The sequence below is a fragment of the Balaenoptera musculus genome, chromosome 6 (genome assembly GCF_009873245.2).
Source record: "Balaenoptera musculus isolate JJ_BM4_2016_0621 chromosome 6, mBalMus1.pri.v3, whole genome shotgun sequence".
NCBI lineage: Eukaryota > Metazoa > Chordata > Mammalia > Artiodactyla > Balaenopteridae > Balaenoptera > Balaenoptera musculus.
Genome location: NC_045790.1, coordinates 36,317,357 through 36,342,048, shown reverse-complemented (window position 1 = coordinate 36,342,048; position 24,692 = coordinate 36,317,357). Strand labels below are relative to the sequence as shown.

Sequence of the window (24,692 nt, the reverse complement as noted above, 5' to 3'; positions counted from 1 at the left end):
AATGGCTGCATTCCCCCAGTCATCTTAGAAAAATTACAATGGTTTATCTATCATTTCAGTAGAAAATCCATCTCAGACTAACTTAAGCAATAAAAAGGATGATGAGCTGCTTTGCAAAGATGGCCAAGTGAAAGACCCTGGCGGCAGCCACAATGCCCACCCTGGTCTTTCTGAGAGGTGGCAAGGCTTCTTCCTGTCCCACGCTATCGAAGTGCTCATCTGGAACTTTGGAAATTCATCCTTTCAGTGTAAAATGGACATTGACTTCCTTGGTTTTGAATGTGGTAGTTTAGTTTATTTTTATTGTTGTGGTGTTTTAAATTCTCTGGCATGGCTGTGTTTTTTTCTTTGTGAGTATAATGTCAGTTCCACGGTTCCTTTTCTCTTGGGTGCACAGGTTGTGGAGTTAGACTTGAAAACAGTAGTGCCTTGCTGCAGTGGACCCAAAAGGCCTCAGGACAAAGTTGCCGTATCTGACATGAAAAAGGACTTTGAGAGCTGCCTTGGAGCCAAGGTAGGGACCTGGGAGAGGTGGGTGGAAATCCTCCCCAACCCTGCCCCATGCCCGGCTTCTTTGTGCACAGGCTTCACCCGCCTCGATGATGAGTCTTCCTGAAGCCTGGTGCTGCGGGCGTTTCCTCTCCATCCTATAGTCCTCGATGCCTCCCTCCGTATTAGCTATGAGCCAGGCAGCTTCCTTAGAGCACTTGATTGCCTGTAAACACAACTCAACCCTCCTTTTCACATGACTCACCACAGTATTCACTCGACTTGCCCAAACTTTTCTGGCCACTGTACTTTTGTTCATGCCATCCCCTGCCTGCATGTCCCTTCCCCGTCTGCATGCCCTAATCTCTCAGCTCTTCCACAACGTGGCCTCAGATCTCATAGCACAAAGTCATCTCTCCCTCATTTGAACCTTCATGGCATCAGTCGGAAACCCTGTGATGGTGTTTCATAGCCTTTAATGTCATTGTTGGTACTGTATACTATTTGCATGTCTGATTTCCTTTACTAGACTGTAGATTTGAGGATAGGATTTATGCACAGTCACCTTTGTATCCCACAAAGTGCCCAGCATAGTATCTTGTACACAGTAGATTTTCAATGAACATTTTTCAAATGAATAAGATTTGGGATGGATTTTATCCACGGGATGCCGCCAGCATTTTACCAAATGTTCAGCTGCACTGTGTTAGCCTTATTGCTTATGATTGGTTGAATGTGGCCAAAATGGCACCTTTTTCTAAATTTCCATAAAGGTTAGTATCAGCGCCCTCAGTGCAGCCATTACATCTGTACTAATTAGCTCTAATTAGACTAAGCTAAATTTGTAGTTTTAGCGTTTCGGTATTTGAGGTGGGGAATAATTGTTAATAATTTCAAAGCAAAATCAGATTCAGAAATCATGACTCCCTTTTATAAAGATTTAAAAAGAGTAAAGGGAACTTCAATTTTTCTGTAGCACTTCAGAGTTTACCAGCTAAGATGTTTATGTTTTGTTAAGAATTGGCCTTTAAAACTATAGTTACCAAAGTATTTCTTTTTCTTCCAAAGTGAGAACTTTTGACCATATATATTTTTTTTCTTTTTTTCTTCCTATAGCAAGGATTTAAAGGATTCCAGGTTGCTCTGGACCATCATAATGACCATAAGACATTTATCTATAATAATAGCGAGTTCACCCTTGCTCACGGTTCTGTGGTAATCGCTGCCATTACCAGCTGCACTAACACCAGTAATCCATCTGTGATGTTAGGAGCAGGTAAGTGCCTTTGATGGTCATGTGGACGTGTGGGTGAAAATTTCCCAAGACATGACCCAGGGGCTTAACTGAGTTCTACATATAGTTCCCTGAGCCTTATCCTTTCCAGATGCAGAGATTAATTGGCCCAGAAATGTTTACACAATAAATAATGCTGAATGCAAAGCATTTAAAGTAGTATAGTCTTTAGAATCAACACAGAAAATAAGGAGAAGAGAGGACAGAAAGATGAATTTCTGGTAAAGCCTAGAATCTTATGTCAGACTTTAGAGGAAAAAAACTGTTTTCATTTCACAGACTGTTTTCTCCATAAAACCCCCGATAGGCCTTTTTGTACAGTAGAATTTAGTCTGTCTTAGATGCATTGTCAAGTGCATCTGAATTAGGGCACAGGGCACTGGTTGATAAAACTTATCTACCTATTATGCAATTCTGTTTATTTAATATTTACATGCAGAGTTTCATTACTCTAATGTCCCTTTAGTTTCCAAATTTTAAAATATCCCTAAGAGTTCCTCTTGTGTCCACAAACAGTTCTTTCTTTATGAATTGGACAAGTGCGTAAGGAAAACCTTCTTTGTCCAGGAATTCATCTATTGCCACCTAAGCTTTGGACAAACCAATTTCCTTAAGATAAGACACCAGCTTGTCTGTAGCTTTTTGTCTCTTTATACCCCCCACTCCTTATTTCTTTCCCACTTCCCTGATATGTCCTAAGTCAGAGCACCCAGTGTCCCTGTAATAAATAGTCTCTGTATTTGCCCAGAGTCAAGTGGCCCAAGAGCCCTTGATCTTCCACTTCAAGAAATATCTGAGGATTAGATTTTTATCTTCTAGGCAGACTGTATTCCTCACCAACAAGTACACAATTCACATACTTTAAGAAGGGGTCCTTCCTATTATTTTTCATCTAAATAAAATATAATTAGAAAGATTGCTTTCCCTCCAAAAATTAAATACTCATTCTATAATATAATCATGAATGGTTCAGGTTTATCTCTTTAAAAAAAAAAAAAAAGGCACAGCTCTTTTTATCTTTTTCTTCATGTCCATGGCTAATTTTGAGTTTACTGAATACATGTAAATGACTTTGGGCCAGCGAGCTTTTGACTTCTGTCAGGCAACAAAGATGGCAGAAAGCACCAACATGAATGGGGCTCTGTCGAGCAGTGCAGGAAGTGCAGACTGAAGCCAGTCTCTTTCCTGAAATGTCCGTGGCACCTAGAGTGGGCAGCCCCACACACCGTGTCTGTGTTTACCATTTCACAGGCTTGTTAGCAAAGAAGGCTGTGGATGCTGGCCTGAACGTGAAGCCTTACATCAAAACTAGCCTATCTCCTGGAAGTGGTGTGGTCACCTACTACCTGCGAGAAAGCGGAGTCATGCCTTACCTGTCTCAGCTTGGGTGAGGGAGAAATCTCTTACACCATTGCTTTTGTTTTATTGTATTCCACAGGTATTTTGCTAAGTCACCTTGTAACGGATGTAAGCTTATCTGATGGTGTCTAATTGCATAGTCTTCTGTCAGATGGTAAACAGACAAACCCTCACATTCCGACAGAGCAGGGCCCTCCTGTACAGTTGTACTGGTTGTTCATCAGACAAGGGTGTCTGTGAAGAGAGCAGGGGCTGATATCAAGCCCGTGCTCTGCTGTAGCGCTGCACTCCTGGGGCAGGGGGCGTCTTTTCTCAGTTGCGTGAAGGTGTGCTATGGGCTAGTGTTGGCTCTGCAACTGAATCTGCCCTTTGGTATGAAAATAATTATTTCCCATGCCTAAAAATGTTCTGATTCCTTGAAGTCAATTAGTTATTTGTTGCCAAATACAGTTTCTCCAATTAATCCACTATTCCTAATTTGGATGACAAAGATTTTTGTCATGTGCCTCATAAAAGTCAGAAGTCCTCGGGATTATATAATAAGAGTAGTGAATAAAGACATCAAATGGCATATCTGATTTCAACTTTTAAAAATTCCAGATCATTCGGATAGACTCCTTATAATTTTCTTATAAATTTAAAAAGTAAGTTACTTATAAAAGTAAATTATATGGAACAGAATAGAGAGACCAAAAATAACCCATACAGCTAGGGTCATTAATCTTCAACAAAGAAGGTGAGACTATGCAATGCAGAAAAGACAGTCTCTTCAGCAAGTGATGTTGGGAAAGCTGGACAGCCTCATGTAAATCAATAAAATTAGAATACTGTCTCACACATAATAAACATACAAAAATAAACTCAAACTCAAAATGGTTTAAAGATCTAAATGTAAGACATGACACCATAAAACTCTTAGAAGAGAACATAGGCAAAACATTCTCTGACATAAATTGTAGCAATATCCCAAGGCAAAAGAAAAGCAAAAATAAACAAATAGGACCTAATCGAACTTAAAAGTTTTTGCACAGCAAAGGAAACCATAAACAAAACGAAAAGACAAGTTACAGAATGGGAGAAAATATTTGCAAATGATGCAACCGACAAGGGATTAATTTCCAAAATATACAAACAGCTCATACATCTCAATATCAAAAACAAACAAACAAACCAACAACTCAATCAAAAGATGGGCAGAAGACCTGAATAGACATTTTTCCAAAGAAGACTTACAGATGGCCAACAGGCACAGGAAAAGATGCTCAACATCACTAACTTTTAGAGGAATGCAAATCAAAACCCAATGAGGTACCACCTCACACCAGTCAGAATGGCTATCATCAAAAAGTCTACAAATAATAAATGCTGGAGTGGGTGTGGAGAAAAGGGAACCGTCCTACACTGTTGGTGGGAATGTAAATTGGTGTAACCACTATGGAAAACAGTACGGAGGTTCCTTAAAAAACTAAAAATAGAGCTACCACATGATCCAGCAGTCAGTGGAATATATCCAGTAAAGACAGAAACTCTAATTTGAAAAGATACATGCACTCCCATGTTCATACCAGCACTATTTATAATAGCTGAGACATTGAAGCAGCCTAAGTGTCCATCAACAGATGAATGGATAAAGAAGATATATATATACAATAGAATACTAGTCAGCCATAAAAAAGAATGAAATATTGCCATTTGCAGCAACATGGATAGACCTAGAGAGTATCGTACTAAGTGAAGTGAGTCAGACAGAGAAAGACAAATATTATATATTACCACTTGTATGTGGACTCTAAAAAAAATAATACAAATGAATCTATTTACAAAACAGAAACAGACTCACAGACATAGAAAACAGACTTATGGTTACCAAAGGGGAAAGCAGGGATTGGGGGGAGAGGTGGGATTAAGAGTATGGGGTTAACAGATACACACTACTATATATAAAATAGCTATGGGACTTCCCTGGTGGTCCAGTGGTTAAGACTTCGGGCTTCCACTGCAGGGGGTGCGGGTTTGATCCCTGGTCGGGGAACTAAGATCCCGTATGCTGCGTGGCGTGGCCAAAATAAAAAGTATATATAGATAAACAACAAGGATTTACTGTATAACATAGGGAACACTATTCAATATCTTGTAATAACCTATAGTGCAAAGTAATCTGAAAAAATATGTGTGTGTGTGTTTGTATATGACAATCACCTTGTTGTACACCTTAATATTATAAATCAACTATACTTCAGTTTTTTAAAAAAGTAAATTATAAAAAGGACTCTTAATTGAATGATTTAGAATGGATGAATAGTAGATCAAAATGTTCCCAAGAATGAAAGCTGTATAGAAACAGCCGTGTACTAAACTTACTTAGGTCAGTGGTCTCCAGGAAGTGAGACCAGCAGGTGAGCCCACTGAGAGCCGTTCTCCATCCTGTGCTTCTCTCTCGCACCTAGGTTTGATGTGGTGGGCTACGGCTGCATGACCTGCATTGGCAACAGTGGGCCCTTACCTGACGCTGTGGTAGAAGCCATCACGCAGGTGATTACAGAGGAACTTGTGGGTCTTCAGAGCTGTTGTCATGTTTCATATGATGTGTGATCAAAAGGCTCCTAATTTTAAGAAGGTCCAGGGAAGCATGGGATGTGGTTAAGAGTACGGTCCTTGGAGTTGAGCAAAACTTCTTAACTGTATATGTTTGAGCAAGTTAATTAACCTCTGTGTGCCTCAGTTTTCACAACTCTAACTGGAGACAGTAATAGCACCTGTTTCATAGAGCTGTGAGCATTAAGGTGATAGTGGACACGAAGGACTTAGTGCAGCGCCTGGCACACGCGTGCTCCACAAACGTGGTTTTGACTGCAGAAGGCGCCAGAATCGTTTGTTCCTGTTGTCTGAAAACTGGTTCCAAGTCAGACAAATGAATGTAAACTAAATTGCATTGGCTTGACTTTTGTCCCATAAATTCTGTAGCATTACTATAGCCAATACTATTTGGTTTGCTTTGCATTAATTATAGAATCCCTGTCAGTCACTGTGGCTTCCTTTAGCTTTCAACTTGCAGTCTTCCCCGCCTGTTCTCAGGCCCCAGCAGCAAGATAACCAGGACGCTGCCTCCTGACCAACCTGCGATTTTCTCATGAGCAGAAACCACTGAATGTGTCTCTCAGCTGCTTTTGACCCAGAGTGTCTCCCACAGGGTCTCCCTGTGTGCTCTTCTTCCCAGGGAGAGGACCAGTGAAGGGGAAGCTTAGAGGGAAAACTTTGACAAACGGAGCCTAAGCATTCTCTTCTCTTTGCGACCTGCTTTTCCCCTTGCCTCACACAGGGGGACCTTGTTGCTGTTGGAGTACTGTCTGGGAACAGGAATTTTGAAGGGCGAGTCCACCCCAATACCCGGGCCAACTATTTAGCCTCTCCGCCTTTAGTAATAGCGTATGCAATTGCCGGGACCATCAGGATCGACTTTGAGAAAGAGCCACTGGGTAAGATCTTATTTGGGGGGTTACAGTTTTTCCAACGTATTTGAAAACATCACTGGGAGAAAGTTATTGCTTTCCTTAATAAATAATGAAGGCTAGACCCTCCAGAGATCAGAGGAGGAGTCTTTTCTTTATGCCCCAGTACACAGCTAAGACATAACTGAAATAGTTAAACAAGAATTTACTAAAGGGGGAGGGACAACAAAAGGGAAAGAAATACCCAAAGTAATGGAGATCTTGCCATTCTGGCTTCTTCTCCAGTCCCTTCCTTTCCAGCTCCCGCTTTAATCTAATGATAGGCACTGTTTTAATATCTCCTCTGTAAGAACACGTCCACATAGGTGCAGCTTCTCAAAATTCTGGGGACAGGATGCTTTGTTTCCTTTCCTCTGGTCTCTTTGCTGTACCCTCCTCAACCCATGCTAATAAGCAGATTAGATAATATGAAAATGGTGCCCTGGAATTTACTTTTAGGAAATCATAGCTTTAGACATACAGTTGGTCCTCATTATATAGGGATTCCATATTTGCAAATTTGACTACTCATTAAAATGGATTTTAACCCCAAAATCAATGCTCATCACTCTCCCATGGTCACTCACAGATGTGCATGGGGCGGGGGCAGGGAGGGGTGCAGGTGTGAAAACCTTGAGTCCCTCACCGTGCCTGCTCTCAGCTGAGGTCGAACAAGGCAACACTCTGCCTTTTTATTGCAGGTCTTATACTGCAAACAAGTGTCCTGTTCGTGCTCTGTTTCGCACCATGTTTTTCACATTTTTGTGTTTTTGTTGGTGATTTCACTGTTTAAAATGACCCCCAAGAGTAGTGCTAAAGTGCTGTGTAGCGTTCCTAAGCCCAAGAAGGCTGTGACGGGCCTCGTGTTAGACAGGCTCGCGAGTTCAGTGTGAATGCATCAACAGTATGTATGAAGTAAGGTGTCATGAAACAGAAACACACATAAAACAGGGTTATGTCTTGATCAGTGGATGACAGTGTTGTGGATGGAGGCTCTTGGGAGCCTAACCCGTGTGTCCCCTGGGGGCAGTGACCGAGTATTCTCATAAGTGTGCACGTAGGATTTACAGAACGTAACTACCCTGAATGAGACTTGACTGACTGTATGTGGTGATGAAAACGGGGTATGAGATGAAGTTTTTCTCACTAATAAACATTTTTTTCCCCAGGGGTAAATGCAAAGGGACAACAGGTATTTCTGAGAGATATCTGGCCAACCAGAGACGAGATCCAGGCAGTGGAGCGTCAGTACGTCATCCCTGGGATGTTTAAGGAGGTCTATCAGAAAATAGAGGTGAGGTCCCAGCCCACCTGTGAGGGAAAGCTGCTCTTGTGCATCATCTCTGCCAACCTTGAGGCCAGTGGCGGTGTCAACTATACAAAGTAACGTTTCTTCAGATGATTGGGGAAGTGGTTATCCATCATTTTTCTCCTAAGACTCACGTTTTTCCAGACCCCACACTCCCCAGATGTTCCCAGAGTTGGACAAGTGGGCGGCAGCCTCAGGAGGAAAGGCCTCAGCTGTGTGTGGTTCCTGGCCAGCTCTCCACAGCTACCCCCTTCCTCAGGCAGCCTGGGGCATTCATCAGCTATGGTTGAGGACCCCCTGATGTCACTGTAGTGTGTCACTGAGGCATCAAATGGTTGAATGCACCTCTCAGATGTACTTGCATGCTTAGAAAACATAATAAAAATAAAAGCCACTCAGTAGGAAACACCATCCTAACAAACTACCGAAATAAAAAAAAAACTTGCTGTGCATTTTACAAATACAGGGAAAATGTATGGGGCTCAGCGTCATTTTCTGAGCCCCTTGAATGTTACGCCTTTCCCTAGTCTCTGATAGGCTGACCCAAGGTCTTCAGCCTGGGGCTGGTGGTTTGAAACAAGAGGGCAGACTGGGGAGCAGAGTCACACGGGGGTCATATTCATGCACTGTGAATCCCACAAGCTGCTCATTGGGAAATGGTACAAGGGAGTTTGGTAGATATTGGGTTAAATGTATTTCTCCAAAGGCTGAGTCAATGGACATGTAGAGCTAATTCAAGCCCATTTGAATGCATAGCAGCTGTCTTTTACTAGCTAATGTCCTTATGACCTGGAGGTCTACTTCCCAGAATCTTCAGAGCATACATAATTTCCCCTGGGGTACAATCTGGATTATTATTTCATAAATTATATTTATAAGTATACGTATTAGTTATCTATTGCTCTGCAACAAATTATCCCCAAACTTAGTGAGTTAAAACAGCAAGCATTTTTTTTTTTATCTCACAGTTTCCATGGGTCAGAAATGGAGGTGCGGCTTAACAGGGTGTGTGTGCCTTCACAAGGCCCCAGTCAAGGTGTCATCTGGGGCTGCAGTCTCACCTGAAGATTCAACTGGGGGAGGATCCATTTCTAAGACCACTCATGTGGTTGTTGGCAGGATAAAGGACCTCACATGCTGTGGGTGAAGGTCTCAGCTCCTCACTGACTGTCAGCTAGAGGCTGCCCTCAGTGCCTTACTAGTGGGTCTCTTCACAGAATGGTAGCTGGCCTCCATCAGAGCAAGTAAGCAAGCAAGCAAGAGAGGGTAAGAGGGTGAAAGTGACAGAAGGCAGAGTCTCTTGATAACCTAATCCTGGAGGTGAGTCACTAGGCTCAGCCCTTACTCAGCAGGAGGGGATCACTTAGGGGTGTGAATCCTAGAAGGCAGGTCCGTGGGGGCCATTCCAGAGGCTGCCTATCACAGAGCACATGTATTTTTAAATTACTTAGCATGGTGTTGTCTTAGTATAGAGGAACTCTGTTGTGTGACCATTTAGAATAAGAATAGTTTTTCCTGTGCTCTTGGCTTGAATATGTGTTTGTGTTTGCGTGTTCAATTTTCCTTAGGACGGACTGTGATTACATCTGCCTTTCCTTGTTTTCTTTTTTTCCCAAGACTGTGAATGAGAGCTGGAATGCCTTAGCAGCCCCGTCAGATGAGCTGTATTACTGGAATCCCAAATCTACATACATCAAGTCACCACCATTCTTTGAAGACCTGGTAGGACTTTTTATTTTTTAACAAAATGAGTTCTTCAAAAAGTTTCTTGCCTTGTAAAATCTACTTGACTACCCAATACCCCTGCTTTGACTACCCCTTTCATTAAAACCTTTACAAACCCAAGCAGATAATACTGGGGAGAGTTTGGGGAAGCTGAGTTACTTGGCTGGAGTGGGCCTACAGCTTCTCTGTCCAAGGCTTCTGTGTGGCTCTGTAGAGACCCCCTGGTGATCAAGTACCGCCTGGACAAAGACTCAGTAAAGTCTGAGGGACTGTCCAGGAGAACGTCCCCTGGGACCTGCCGTATTCAAACCTTATACCCATAAAAACAAGGGAAATCTTCTCTGAAACTGATGATCAAGGAGTCTGCACTGCCCTGGGTGGGACGGGGAGGACTCCTGCTGTCCTCAGCATCTGAGGCTTCTCAGCCTTCTCTGGATGTGGAGAAAGAGAATGTCATTTGCAGCAGCATGCCTGTTGCTTTTGAGGGGATGGTGCCAACACTTCACCTCCCTTCAAGAGTGAGATAGGAATATTTTGCGTAGATTCACCTCGCTTTTCTAAACACCCCTGATAAGACCAATAAAACTAGAATTTTCTATGCGCTGATATAGGGCTGTCATCTGGTTCAGGTCCATGGACCGCTACTGTTGGGGTTCCCCCTGGTGACATGTTGGAGAAAACCTGGGCAAACACTGACTTACTGTGTTCTTTGGTAGACTTTGGATCCTCAGCCCCCTAAATCTATAGTGGATGCCTACGTGCTGTTAAATTTGGGAGATTCAGTAACAACGGACCACATCTCTCCGGCCGGAAATATTGCAAGAAATAGCCCTGCTGCTCGCTACTTAACTAACAGAGGGTAAGTAATGAATAAGGGGAGGAAGGCCTGAAGGCAGAAATGGAGAGAGTGAGGCCAGTAGTGCTCTTTTCATGAGGTCTCCTTGGAGTCAGACTTTGGTTTTTCACTGAACCCTGGGGCTTGAAAACCAATTGCTCTTTCTGTTTGCTGCTTCGAAGCTTCCCTGGGAGAATCCATCAGCACGTGAACCCCAGCGGGGATGAGGGCCTTCTTTTTGAGCAGGTGTACTCATTAGACTCAGCTGTCATCCCTACCCCCCCAGCGTGGCTGATTGTTAAAGTACAAGGCTCTGCTCTCCACCTGTGGCAGAGCCTGGTTACCCCTGAAGCACTGGACAGGGATAGAACTGGAAATGCATTGATATTTCCTGCTTGAGAGACATATTCTTTACAGAGATCCACTTCAAGGATTTGCAGTTTACACATCCATTCAGCAATCCTTCAGTCACATACCGATTTTAACAGGCATTACACCAGTATTATCCACTGTTATTTAATATACCACTATCAATCAATGTCGGTCCCAAATGGGACTTTCCATGAGAGTCGTCTGGGGAGATCAAAGTTCCTGGTTCCCGTCCCCACCTCCTGAATCAGCTTCTTCAGGGATGGGGCCCAGAGCCAATTTGAGGAACAAAATTCAACACCTTTTTTTTCCCCAGTGGGAGAGGACAACTGCCTTGCCCCTAATCTCACTTGCCTGGTGGCTAACCCATTTTCTTCATGAATTTCCCTTTCTATCCTGCTCACTCATCTCTGCCTTCTCCTAGTGCACCCTATGGGACAGTCTATTCATTCAGACCAAGAATATTTCATATTCCCCAGAAATGTGAGTGTTGTAAGTTTAAGAAGATAGCCCACATCTAGAGGAGGTGATGCACAGTGGTCTGTGTCCAGATTTTTCTTTAACGCAGGGCAACTACTTTTTTAAATGTATGGGAACTGCCTATACACAGATACATATTGTGAGATTTTAAAGGGATATGATTCTGCTTTGAGTGGGAGACACAAGTCCATCAGCAAGTAGAAAAGGGCAGGTGATATTCAAGATGGGTCAGTGAGTCCCTGCTTTTCCACTCACCCACACTGCTCGGGACACACTGCCCATCACCTTGTTCATTGAATGTTCCAAGCAAGGCCAAGTACCCTTCTGCCTGAGAGCCTTTGGTTGAGCTGGCTGTTTTTTCCTCTTGAATGCCCTTCCCCAAGATACCCTCTTAGCTAACTCTCTCGCCAAGTTCAAGTCTTCCTCCATGAGTTCACTCCCACTATACTCCTGTTCTCCTTGCTCTGGTCTACCTTTTCTTTTTTCTAAGGTATTAACCACAATCTAGTAACACTTGCGTAGGATGCTCTTTAAAAAAATTTCTTTGTCTCCAGCTTCTAGAATGTAAGCCCTGCAAAGGCAGAGATCTTAATTGGTTTTGTTCATTGTTCACCCAGAACAGCTCCTGGCACATAGTTGGTGCTCAATAAAAAGTTGTTGAGTGAATGAATGGGAGAAAAGGCTTCTAAGAACAAACAGAGAAACTAGAGAAACACAAGATTGAGGCTGGAGGAAGAAACTAGAAAATGAGCAGTGACCAACACCTTTTTAGATTGGTGATTATTGATACTCTAGAGAATTGAATGAAAGGAGATATACCTTCCCATAAAAATGCACATCCACACTTTGGGCATAATTTCAAGGGTTCATAGACACACTCACATACTCCTGAAGCCCATTCATAGACTCTCAATCTTCAAATTAGATCTAACTAATAAATCATTAACACACACACTTCCTAGCATTATAAGAAACAGCCCAGTGAACTGGTCACCATGTTCATTTTAAGATGTTGTTACTCACTTTGCAAAGTGTCCTTTCATTGGGACCCACAGACAAGATTCTTCTTTGATTTTAGGACCACCGATAGCTATTCCTGTCTGCCTCTTTGGCACTGCCCTGATTTTGATCTTATGAAAATTCTAAGTCATGTCGCCAGTTATGTGTCTTTTCATTGCATTGAGCTCTTGGTAACTCGGGGACAAATTTGAACCTACTTCTGTTTAGTTTATAGAATGTATTTTATGTGTCCCCATTCTTGGCTCCACCTGACTGGCCTACCCTGAGTATTCCCTTTGCTTCCTTTGTTTTTTTACCCATTTTTAGTATTTTACCTTTTGTGAAGCTTTATAGGCTACCCTACTGAATCAATAAAATAAATACTCTTATTAAAGTCCCTCCCGATTGCTCTACTCAGATTTATAAGACTGTAGGTTGCTGCTGGGAGCATACTGATTCACCATCCCACCTGCCACCTCTCACTCTGCCCTCAGTTGAAGCTATGGGAACAGCTTTTCTGCCTTGGAGAATAATACTTAGCAGACTTAGGGTTTCCCTGGTGGTACAGTGGTTAAGAATCCGCCTGCCAATGCAGGGGACACGGGTTCGAGCCCTGGTCCAGGAAGATCCCACATGCCGCGGAGCAACTAAGCCCGTGCACCACAACTACTGAGCCTGCGCTCTAGAGCCTGCGAGCCACAAGTACTGAAGCCCGCATGCCTAGAGCCTGTGCTCCGCAACAAGAGAACCCACCGCAGTGAGAAGCCCGTGCACCGCAACGAAGAGTAGCCCCCGCTCGCCTAACTAGAGAAAAGCCCGCACACAGCAATGAAGACCCAATGCAGTCAAAAAAAAAAAAAAAAATACTTAGCAGACTTAGAGAAACACCTAGGTTTGTGGGTTTTCTCTTTTCTTGGGGTAAGCCAAGTGTAATCGTCTCTCAGTTCACTAAACCAGCTCCTCTCCTGCTTTCGTTATCAGCTTGACTCCACGAGAATTCAACTCCTACGGCTCCCGCCGAGGTAATGACGCCATCATGGCACGGGGGACATTTGCCAATATCCGCTTATTAAACAAATTCTTGAACAAGCAGGCACCACAGACTATCTATCTGCCTACTGGCGAAATTGTGAGTATTGTGTCTTCTACTTCATTAAGAAGCCAGAGTTTCTCAGGCTCTGGGTGGTTGGATGTTTGCACCATCACTTTCCTTTTGGTCTTATTTTTATTTCACGGCTCATCCTACCTCTTGCTTTGTACAGTCACTCTTGCCAGGTGTCCATGTATATAGAGTTCATCCCTGATGGAGAGGCCCTTTAAACTGGGAAACCTTTTCCTGCTTAGAGATTCTGCTTCATGCTTTAACCAAGTCTAGTTTCCTAGGAGTTGAGCTTAAAAACCTCTGAGTGAAATTTCGTCAGTTCAGAGTACTCGAAGGGGAAATTCCAGGTTAAGGTGGAGGATATTTATTAAAGAAGTGCTATTTTATTGGGTTGGCCAAAAAGTTCGCTTGGGTTTTCGGTAGCCTCGTATGGAAAAACCCGAATGAACTTTTTGGCCAACCCAATATAACTTTAATAGCATTTAATTAATTTACCATATCACTAGGAAAAGAAGGAATGTAGAGGATTCTGCAGGCCTGCTTGGGTCCTAACGGGAACCATTTGGAGTTGGCGTATTACAGCTGGAATTGTCTGTTCACAGATGGCAGGCATACGAGAGGTGGGGAAGCCTGCACTTTAAGTCAGACAAGCCTGGGTTCAAGTCCCAGCTCCACCTCATATCAGCTGTGGAGCCCTCAGCAAGTTATCTCCCTCTCTGAGCCTCATTTTTCTTACTTGAGAAGTAGAAATAATATCTACTTTTTAAGGCTCTGAGGCTTAACCTTGAATGGAATGACACATAAAACACCTAGCCCAACATCTGGCACAGCAGCAGGTCCTCAGGGTCACTTCCCTTCCCAGTGAATGCTGTGAAACCGCATGAAAACTGGTTAAGCTACTTAAGAAATAACCCTCACAAATTATTTTAAAATGATAATGGCTAATACATCTGTGGAACTTACTCCATCCCAGGTGCTGTTCTAAGCTCTTTGCATATACTGACTTGTTCAATCCTCATAACAACCCTTTGAGGAAGGTACCATAATTCTCCTCGTTTTAAGTTGGCAAGTGGAGCCTAGAGAGCTCATGTAACTCCCTAAGGTCACAAGGCTGAGGAGCTGAGATTAAAACCCACGGAGTCAGGCTCTGTCCGAAGTCAACGCTCTTTACCACCAAACACACTGTCTCACTTGTAACTGGTTCTATGTTTGTAAAGCAAATTCATCATAGATACTCTGATCACCAGGATCCAGCACAGAGTCAGTGCCCAGGAGATATCTGTTCAGTGAATAGCAGGAATGATGATAAACTATTAAGTGAAAAAGATACAAATAAATGGTAAAATCCCCAAGAGATGAAGGGGGAGGACTTGAAGTTACAGACTTTGGAGGCCTCCAGGGTACTGACTGTCACAGTGAATCTCCCTCATTTACAGCCCTGCCGTAGCACAGAACTCGTAGTCGGTTGCTTAGTGCCTCAGCGTAAATAAGGAGACAGAATGAGAGATGAAGAGACATTTGAGTCAGGCCTTGAACTTGGAAGACAGACCTAGACAAAGAACAGAGGAATATAAAGGACAACAGATAATGCAAAGAGTAGACGAAAACTAAGGAAAACAACTGTCTCCTCAGAGTGATAAGAGATGATTTTCTGTTGCTGTAAAGTAATCAGAAGACAAGAAAGAGCTCCTTAAAAAAAAAAAAAAAAAAAAGCCCCGAAAATTTCACAGGAAAAGTTGATTAGTTGAGAGTATCTTTCAGAATATAGAAAGACAAAGGGGAAATTAGAAAATGTAAGAAAATTAAAGACTGAACTGAGGAGGGCCAACATCTGACTGAATAGAGATGCTAAAAAGAACAGACAAGATCTGAGAGGAAATTATTAGAGAATTAACACAAGAAAATTCCTCAACTGCAAAATCTGAGATTCCAGATTGAAAGGTCCACTGAGTGCCCAGCCACATGATTAAAGAAGGCCCACTCCAAGTGACATCATTGTGAAATTAAGACAGCAAAGTTGGGAATTCCCTGGCGGTCCTGTGGTTAGGACTCTGCGATTTCACTGCTTGAGGGCCTGGGCTCGATCCCTGGTTGGGGAACTAAGATCCCATAAGTCGCATGGCACGAACAGCAGAGGTAAGGAGATCTAGAAACTTCAGAGAGGGAAAAACAGCTTATGTGCATTGTCCTGGGGATCAGATGCACTCAAAGCAACCCAGGAAACAGACTGAGGAAAGTTATTGGGACCCTAAAATCTGTGTCCCTCATACTTCCAGCCAAGTGAGATTAAAGTAATAACACAGTCAGATATTCAAAAGCTTTAAAAATACCCTCAGTCCCAGTCTCAAGAAGCTACTTAGTAAATGTATTACACCAAAACGAGGGAATAAACCAAAAAAAGAGGAAGATGTAGGATCCAGGAAAAAGAAATACAGGAAATCGACAGGATGTTGGGGAAAGAACAGGAATGCACCATGTCCTCAGAGAGCCATCAGTCCACACAGGAACGCTGGGCTCCAGGAGTGACACCCCATGAAAAAGATTTTTAAATTCGATTGCCTGACAGATTTGAATGTCTTTAGAGAAGACTCGTATTGATACTTTAGGCAGTGCATTTGGGGATTAATTAACAGGTAGGGACACAGAAATAGGTGAGCACACACGCAAAAATTTTATTCCAGTGGAAAAAAAATTTTTTAATTGCCAAGAGAAGGAAATCAGAGTATATTATGTGACTCAGCTATAAATGGCATTTACATAATCAAAACGTATGACAATGATATTAGAAGGCCGCGGAGAGTAGGGGGTGGGGGAGGGGAAGGAGCGCGGTGGTTAAAAGAACTAAATCATCAAAGTAGGAAATTAATAATAAAAAAGGAGAAATGAAGAACTGGCCGATTAAATATAATACTTAGGGATACAGAGGCACAATAACAGAAGAAACCACTAAATTTTATGTTTTCTTCAGAAGAGCGGGAGAGTACAGGAGCTGATGCTTTATAAGCTGCTTGCTACTCTCAGTTTGGCTCACGTATGAGAAAAGCCAGGAGCTGGGAACTCTAGACCTGCTTAGTCCCACTCATCTTGGGTTCCAAGACCTGCTTTGCCATGGGATTGTCAGCTTTGCGGTAGTTTTGAAAGCACTTTAAAAAACACACACTCCCACAGTCTTAATATACAAAGCTACTAATAGATATCTCTGAAAATATCAGGTAGGTTGTTTCTTTCTGGTCTTTGAAAGGATCCAGGCTATTTGGTTAGGGCAGGCTTTCACTGGTTTTTTTTGTTTTTGTTTTTTTGTTTAACAGTTTCTATATTCATGAGCTCTATCCAGCTGAAGACATACAGAATCCTACCCAGATTTAGGCAATGCCGTGTGACATCAACCACAATCTCCATCCTTTCACCGCAATAGTAATTTGTGAACGCCTACTTGAGAATTTGAATAGACACCTTTCTAGAGCTCCTTTCAAATCAAATACTCCTTTCGGACAGATCTTATTTTCTGACTTAAGTAACCAGGAGAAAACAATGTTTTATTACTCACCAGCAATGATATCATCTCTTTGTGAAGTCTCAGCTCAGCAGAATATTCAGAGTTCCTGTGAGAAACAAATGAATCTATTTGTGTAAGGTGTTTCTCATATATACTAAAAGATCCGTTCATCCTTTCCTGTCCTTTATTGATTGGTGCTTCCATCAGTGTTTCTACTGTCTCTACCTTGACCTCCATGTAGAAGGGTGACAAATAACAGTTTGCATTTTATGTAATTTCCGAACACATGACCTTCTTTCTGTTTGGCTACCCTTGACAACTAGCTATCACTGAGTTTCTGGTACTCAGTCAAAACCCAGGTTTAGGTGGGATTCTCCGCTTTAGCTTTAAAATATTTTAATCAATGGAAGAGTTTAAAAAAAAAAAAACTGATCTAATTTCCTTTTTTTCCCGATGCCCTAGGATTTGAATGTTTTTCTAAAACTAGGACAATTAGGCATTTCACTTAAGAGTATAAGATTCAATTTGATAGAGGTACGTAGATGGAGTTAACTGGAAATTTGTAGACCAGGCAACTGACTGGTTGAGTGTTCCATTGACTTTACGTTGGCTTGGCCGACTACAGACACTTCTGCCCCTGCATGTCCCACCAGGACTCACTGCCCTGTGTCCACACTCTGTGCCTTTACTGTGTCGGTAAAACCTTCCTCTTCTCTTCCTCAGCTTGATGTGTTCGATGCCTCTGAGCGGTACCAGCAGGCGGGCCTTCCCCTGATAGTTCTGGCCGGCAAAGAGTACGGCTCAGGCAGCTCCCGAGACTGGGCGGCCAAGGGCCCTTTCCTACTGGTGAGTAGGAAGCAGAGACATCCCAGCAGGCAGCTGCCCCTCTGAACCGGGAGGGAAGCTGGGAGGGAGGCCAGAAATAAAATGCTTTGCTTTACTTTCCAAGATGTTGTAGAAGAGCAAAGCAAGCTCGGGAAAGCATGGAATGTTTATTCATCTCCCGCTTCTTGGTAGATCGGGATTTACTTCACTGAGTGAAGGGTAATCTAGAGTTCACCAGGTTCCCTTAGATCAAACATTGCTATCCTGGGAGCTGTGGGTCTTTGGGGGTGTCTACAGAACAGTTGGGGGGAGGGTCCTGAAGTCTATCCATCCAGAAGTGTGTAGTATGTGTCTTTTTTTTTTTTTTTTAAATGGGGAAAGTTTCATGGTTTTCATAACGTTCTCAGAGGTTAACACCTGAAGTTTATTCAAGGCTCTTGTCCCAGGTGAATGTGAGGAATAAGCTACTGCTACTGTATCGTCAGGTTCACAGAAGGGAAAAAGTAAGGAGCCTGAGCTTTGGATAAGCTCGGGGAATGCACTTTTTACAGTTGCTTATCACTGCCTGTGAAAAGTCTGCATACAGGCTCAATAGAAAAGGAAGCCCCCTCTGTATGTAGACAGTCAGCTCTTTAAACCTTCAGCCATTTCAGGGCTTGACCTGCGTCAGGTGTCCCTGTGGGACGGGCCATGCAGGAGCTTTATACCTCTCTAGCATTTGCTTGCTCTGAAAGCAGGGCACACTCCTGGTGACTGACTTTAATCCTCAGGATAGGGTAGAATAGCTTAGCTGATACCAATTTAAATAACGATGGCCCGAGCAAATCAACACACTTGGCAGACGCTAAGTAAGTTGATATCCACAAGTACAGTAAAAAAAAAAAAAAAGGCTGTCTGGCAGGCAGCCCTTCAGACGCCCAGGCTTCTGAAAAATGTCTTTGAACATCACACCTATTTTTTTTTTTAGGCAATCAGTTTGCAGTGGGTTGGGGGAGATGTTCTTATTAGTTGGTAATTTGTCAAAGGCCTGCCTTTTCTAGAAACTGCTGAAAAGAACCTAAGAAATTACAGAAGAAAGGATTTTAGGAAGGGAGCTGGGCGCTGCAGGGGGCAGTCAGGTGGGGACAGTGAGATCTGGGGAATACGAAGAGACCTGGCACCGCGGGGCTCTCTAGAGGCTCCTTGGGCTGCACCAGCCAAGAGACTAAAGAAAGAGGCCGGATACAGCGACAGAGACATCAGTGGTTTAATAGAGCGGGGGGGCTCTTACACACCTGAAGCAAGGTCCTGGGGCGACAGCCCACCGTGTGCAGCAAACAGCAAGCAGGACACAGCAGCAGTCTTCCCTCCCCTGGGCGGGGAGGAGGCTACCATTTATAGGGCGGATTGATGTCAGGTTGGCTCATCAGTTACCAGGGAAACCAGCAGCCGGGCCTGACCCTCACAGCCCCTCAGGTTAACCACCACCACTAGGGCAGATGTTTCCCTTTAATAAACTAGCAGGTGGGGCCGTTCTGGCCTAAGGGGCAGGGGGCAAGCACATCCATGTGAGTAGGGCGGAGGTGAAGCAGGGACTGGTCGAGCAGGGGATGTACAAAGAGCAAGAGAACAGCCATCTTGAGGGGCCTGACCATACGCGTCTAGACTTCTCTACAGAACTGCTCCGAGTTCCGTCTGCCCAGACAGCTGTACACACTTCATTCTGTAGCTGTCCAGCCTCGGCCACTAGGCAACCCCGGGCTGTCCTCATGCAGAGAGGGACAGGCAGCTGTGATCTGCAGTGCTGCACGGCCCTTTACACAGAGATTGAGACGTGAATGACCTGTGTTTACAAAGATTGCCACTTCCCCCAAAATAAGTATACAGTACATATATACATAAACCCATACAAAATATCTACTGTCCTAAAGAATCTGCCCTTCCTCTGTAAATGTGCTTTTAAATTTGGAAGCACCTTGGGATTTTTAAAAAAACACCTGTGCCTGGATCTCATTCCGAGATTCTCGTTTAATTGGTAAGGGGTAAGGCCAGGACATCGGGATTTTAAAAGTCTCCCCAGTGATTCTAATAGTCAGCAGAGTTTGAGAACTGCTGCTCTATAGCCATGGTTCTCCTAACTTAAAAGAATCACTATCTTCTCCCACCCATGCTCCCTGTTAGAGATTCTGATACAGTAGACCTGGGGTAGTACCCATGAATCTACATTTTTTTAAATTAATTTTTATTGGAATATAGTAGATTTACAATGTTGTGTCAGTTTCAGCTGTACAGCAAAATTAATCAGTTATACATATACATATACATACGTATAACTCTTTTTAAGATCTGTTCCCATGTAGGTCATTACAGAGTATTGAGTCGAGTTCCCTGTGCTATACAGTGGGTTCTTATTAGTTATCTATTTTATATATAGTAGTGTGTATATGTCAATCCCAATCTCCCAGTTTATCCCCCCCCCCTTCCCCCTTGGTAACCATAAATTTGTTTTCTACATCTGTGACTCAAGAATCTACATTTTTAACAAGCTTCCTGAGTAACCCTGATTCAGGGGATCTTAAAAGTGTACCCTAGATATTGAGACCTTTTAGGGGTATCTTACTATTATATTACAGTTAACTAATATTTGAGGATGGGGTATTTTAGTTAATCAAGTATCCTAGTTTATTGATCATTGCTGTACATTGCCAGTTATAGATTACCAGTAAAATGTAGTTTATAGGAAGCTTTATATCAAGATTATATTCAATGTAATTTGATCCCTGAAACAGCAAGTATAAAAGCAGCACACAGTAGGTAATCATTTACTTTCTCTGTAGTATGTTCTGAAAGTTGCGTTTTTATTAAATATTCGGTGTCTGCTGATGCACCTACAATAATAGCAAAATTCAAGGGGAAAAATGAATTTTCTTTATGTTTCTTTGTGCTGAGGTTTCCAGATACAGTGGAAGTTTGCTGAGAAATGTATCACAAAGTGGCTAAGTGTGTGGTTAGACTGCATGGGTTCAGATATTGGATAAACCACTGACTACTAGGGTACAGGGGCACAATAATAGCGTCTACATCGAGGGTTGTGGGAGGGTGGGAGGAGAGTTCATTTCAGTGCCTACATGCTGCCTACACAGTGCAGGCAATCAGTTAAGCCTGGCTACTGTGTTATTTATAACTAGGGGGCAACATTTTACTTAAACGATTAATTGGTACTTATGAAGAATTTAGGTGTGAGAAGAGTTTTGACTTAAGAAGCCTTTGTAAAGTGTCTGTGTAACTAAAGAAAAACTGTCCAAACTACTCTGTTGGCTCATCAGGGAATCAGAGCTGTCCTAGCTGAGAGTTACGAGCGAATTCACCGAAGTAACTTGGTCGGGATGGGGGTGATCCCCCTCGAATATCTCCCCGGGGAGAATGCAGACACCCTAGGACTCACAGGGCGGGAACGATACACTATCAGCATTCCAGAAACCCTCAAACCACGAATGAAAGTCCAGGTCAAGGTAAGTCGGCGCCTTTCCATGCCAGGCCCAGCTCAGAGGCCCTGTGTTCGTCATCAATCTCGTTAGAAGGAAATCAATGGGATTTGGAAGGAAAAAAAAATCCCTCAGTAGACGTGCTTTAGACTTAGGAGTTCTACTAGCACCTTTCTGACCTGCCAGCACAGTGATGTCACACTATGTCGGTTTATTATTTATTCTGTTTACTCATAGAGTTATCAGTTCCATCCTTCCTCCCAAACCCACCAGCCCCACTGTCTCCTGTTCCTCCCACTCTCAGCCCAGAGAGCAGTGATGAAAGCTCAGGGATAGGGCATTGTCACATTACCTTAAAAACACCTTTTTATTATAAACCTGTGAACAGACACACTCACCCCATCCCTGAGCCTCACCCCAGGCGGCCGACTTTGATTAGCCCAAAGGTGAAAACGACAGTGCCCTGGATGAGGTAAGGGTGAAAAACCAGCACCAAGGTCCCAGGGTGACCTAGCTGCCCAGGCAGACTAAGCTGCTGAGCTGTGTCCCAGGGTGAGCAGCTGGGCCACTGCCTAAGGGACAACCTTAACGAAACTTCTGCTGACTGCCGACCCTTCCATCCTCGGGCAGTCCCTGGAGGAAGTTTAGAAAATATCCCAAACGTCACTACTAGCTACTGCCCTGAGAGGCTATTTCTAATTCTCAGGTGTCTCTCACTTCCATCACTTATTCTCTGCAGTGCTTGCTTTACCGTGTAGATCAGTACACTGGGGATCTTGTTAAATAAAATGCAACTTACTGCTCAGCAGGTCTGGGCTGGGGCCAGCGTGCCCCTGTTCCCGGCACTGCCGGGGTGTGGACCACACTTGGAGGGGCAGCCCGAGGGCAGGCCGGGCAGGATGCCTCTGGAAAGGGCTGGCTCGCCTCCTCCCTCAGCGATTCTTCTCTGCTTCTTCGTCCTCCCAGCTGCATACCGGCAAGACCTTCCAGGCTGTAATGAGGTTTGATACCGACGTGGAGCTCACTTATTTCCACAACGGGGGCATCCTCAACTACATGATTCGCAAGATGGCCAAGTAGGCCCTGGTTTCCTCGGAGATGGGCATCCTGGCCGCAGTGGGGAGCAAGCGCAGTGCCTGCAGCCCGCGGGCCCTGGCGTGATAGTCTCTCCACCCCAGCCTTTCCCCGCCCCGCCCCTCCCCGCCCCTCCCCTCCACGCAGGGGCGCTTCCTGCCCAGAGCGCCCTAAGGTTCCGGTGCCGATCCTCCGCACACAAAATCAGCAGTTTCTACATGCTCTATTTTTGTTAATCTTTTTATCTTTTTCTAGAATTTGGAAGCTTAGAATGGTGGGATTGTCAGTTGTGCCAGGAAGGGAGAGCTGAGCCCTTTACAGTTACTGATCACAGAATATGTTGATTTTTCACTCTTAGCCTCTACTGTTCAGCTGAACACAAATGTCTCCTGCCCGATTTTGGGTTCCTCTGTTACCCTCTGCTCGATGAAACCTTTCCCTTGAGAGTCCTTTGCCTCTGCATACCGTCCCAATGTTAACTGACAAGGCAGAGAAGAACTTTTTCACACTTCAAATCCTAGCCGTGACTGTGATCCCATCGCCCCTCCTTTTCCTCCAGAGTGACTGATTCAGACACCTCGTGGATGGCTCAGAGGTTGAAATTTTTTGATTATGTACCTTTTGATAGATCAACACTGAAGAAATATGGAGGTTTCTTTTACTATATTCAAACATTTTCCCCAGAAAATTTTTCATGTATCAAGAGAACTTTGGATGTGGTTTTGGAGAGAGATGCAGAACATTTCTAATTTGAATACGATTAAATCTGTTTTCAAGGAAAACTTTTTGACTTTGATACTGAATTCTGCTGTGTTTGTGGCCCTCGTTTTGGGATATGTAGAGCAGAGCAATCTCAGACTGCAGGATCCTGAAGCCTGGATGACCTTCAAGTTCTCCTCTTTTTGTAACCACGTCAGTAATATGCAGGTTAAATGGCCGTGTTGAACCTCATCTGGGAGCAAACAAGAAGGTAGCAATAGCCTGGTAGCAGTAGCAATAATGTAGTCTGGTGAACGGATCATAATTTTTTTTATTTTCATCTAGGTTATCTGCTCATTTTCATCACTGAAGTCATTTCAGGGCACATGTCTTGGGCTACTCCAGCTGCCATAATGAAATATCAGAGACTGAGTGGCTCAAACATCAAAAATTTATTTTCTCACCGTTCTGGAGTCTAGAAGTCCAAGATCGAGGTTCCAGCAAATTCATTTTCTGGTGAGAGCTCTCTCTCTTCCTGGCTTACAGCCAGCTACCTTCTCACTGTGTCCTCACATGGCCTTCCCTTAGTGCGTGCGCACGGAGAGAAAGCACGAATGAATGAGCTCTCTGGTGTCTTCGTCTTACAAGGGCCCTACTCTCGTGACCTTTGTTAACCTTAATTACTTCCCTAGAGGTTCCATCTCCACAGAGTCACAGTGTCGGGGAGGACTTCGACGTTATGAATTTTGGGGGGACAACAAACATTCAGTCCATAACAGGGCACCTTACAGCTTACAAATTAATCTTCTTGTAATGAATTTTAAGTCTCAACTTTAGCACTCAGGGTTTGTGGGCTGGTCAGTAGAACACCTAGGATCAAAGCCTGTCTCCACCTCTTCCCAGAGGACGGACAAGGCAGGTTATTGGGTATGCTTGCCTCTGACGTCCTGGGATCTAGCTTCTGTTCGTGAATAAAAATTACAAACAGAACCCTGTTGCACAAGAAAAGCCTGTGACCCTCAAGTTAAGATCAGTCCTAGGATAAAAACACTAAGAAGGGCTGAGAAAACAGCCGTCCACCCCTTAGCCCTCCGTTGCGGAGCATGGGAGCAGCCTGGACCCCCACAATCAGTGCTTATGAGGAAACAGATTCCTGCAGCTATGACTTCTGGAATGGGGTCCCTTCACTTCTGGACTCCCCTCCTCTACCTCCAAACACACTGTCTTGTTCATTAATAAAATGTCTCAGCCAGTGTCCCATCCTTGCTCTCCACAAGGCTGAACAAATAGACCCCTTTTACGTGGTTTCTCAAGAAGGCACCGGGCTGCTCACCCGCCAGATTAGAAGTGTGCTGCCTTGCTAGACCCAGCCCCTCCTTCCTCTCCATGGGGTTCCCACCTCCTTTGTTCTTAGTTTTCTAAATCCATTCCTGCCTGATCCCTCCTAGGGAAACAAGCGCTCCTTGGTGTGCACAGTGAGTTCACTGACCAACTTTTTTTTTTTTTTTTTTAATTAATTAATTAATTTTTATTTATGGCTGTGTTGGGTCTTCGTTTCTGTGCGAGGGCTTTCTCTAGTTGCGGCGGGGGGGGGGGGGCCACTCTTCATCGCAGTGCGCGGGCCTCTCACTATCGCGGCCTCTCTTGTTGCGGAGCACAGGCTCCAGACGCGCAGGCTCAGTAGT

The 24,692-nt window shown here is 43.8% G+C and overlaps 1 protein-coding gene across 2 annotated transcripts in view; it reads left to right on the top strand.

The window, feature by feature from the left end:
- The window catches only part of ACO1 (aconitase 1), a 60,293-nt gene extending 36,816 nt beyond the window's left edge, over positions 1-23,477 (top strand). Inside the window, exons 10-21 of one of the 2 annotated variants that reach the window (XM_036854393.1) lie at positions 398-514; positions 1,606-1,765; positions 3,035-3,170; positions 5,590-5,674; positions 6,462-6,618; positions 7,800-7,924; positions 9,557-9,661; positions 10,381-10,523; positions 13,329-13,476; positions 17,669-17,791; positions 21,076-21,261; positions 22,201-23,477. In XM_036854393.1, coding sequence (XP_036710288.1) covers positions 398-514; positions 1,606-1,765; positions 3,035-3,170; positions 5,590-5,674; positions 6,462-6,618; positions 7,800-7,924; positions 9,557-9,661; positions 10,381-10,523; positions 13,329-13,476; positions 17,669-17,791; positions 21,076-21,261; positions 22,201-22,314 — 1,599 coding nt within the window. In that variant the 3' untranslated portion in view covers positions 22,315-23,477. The remainder of the gene's footprint in view (positions 1-397; positions 515-1,605; positions 1,766-3,034; positions 3,171-5,589; positions 5,675-6,461; positions 6,619-7,799; positions 7,925-9,556; positions 9,662-10,380; positions 10,524-13,328; positions 13,477-17,668; positions 17,792-21,075; positions 21,262-22,200) is intronic. The other variant, XM_036854392.1, reaches the window with a different exon arrangement.
- The last annotated feature ends 1,215 nt before the right edge of the window (positions 23,478-24,692 follow it).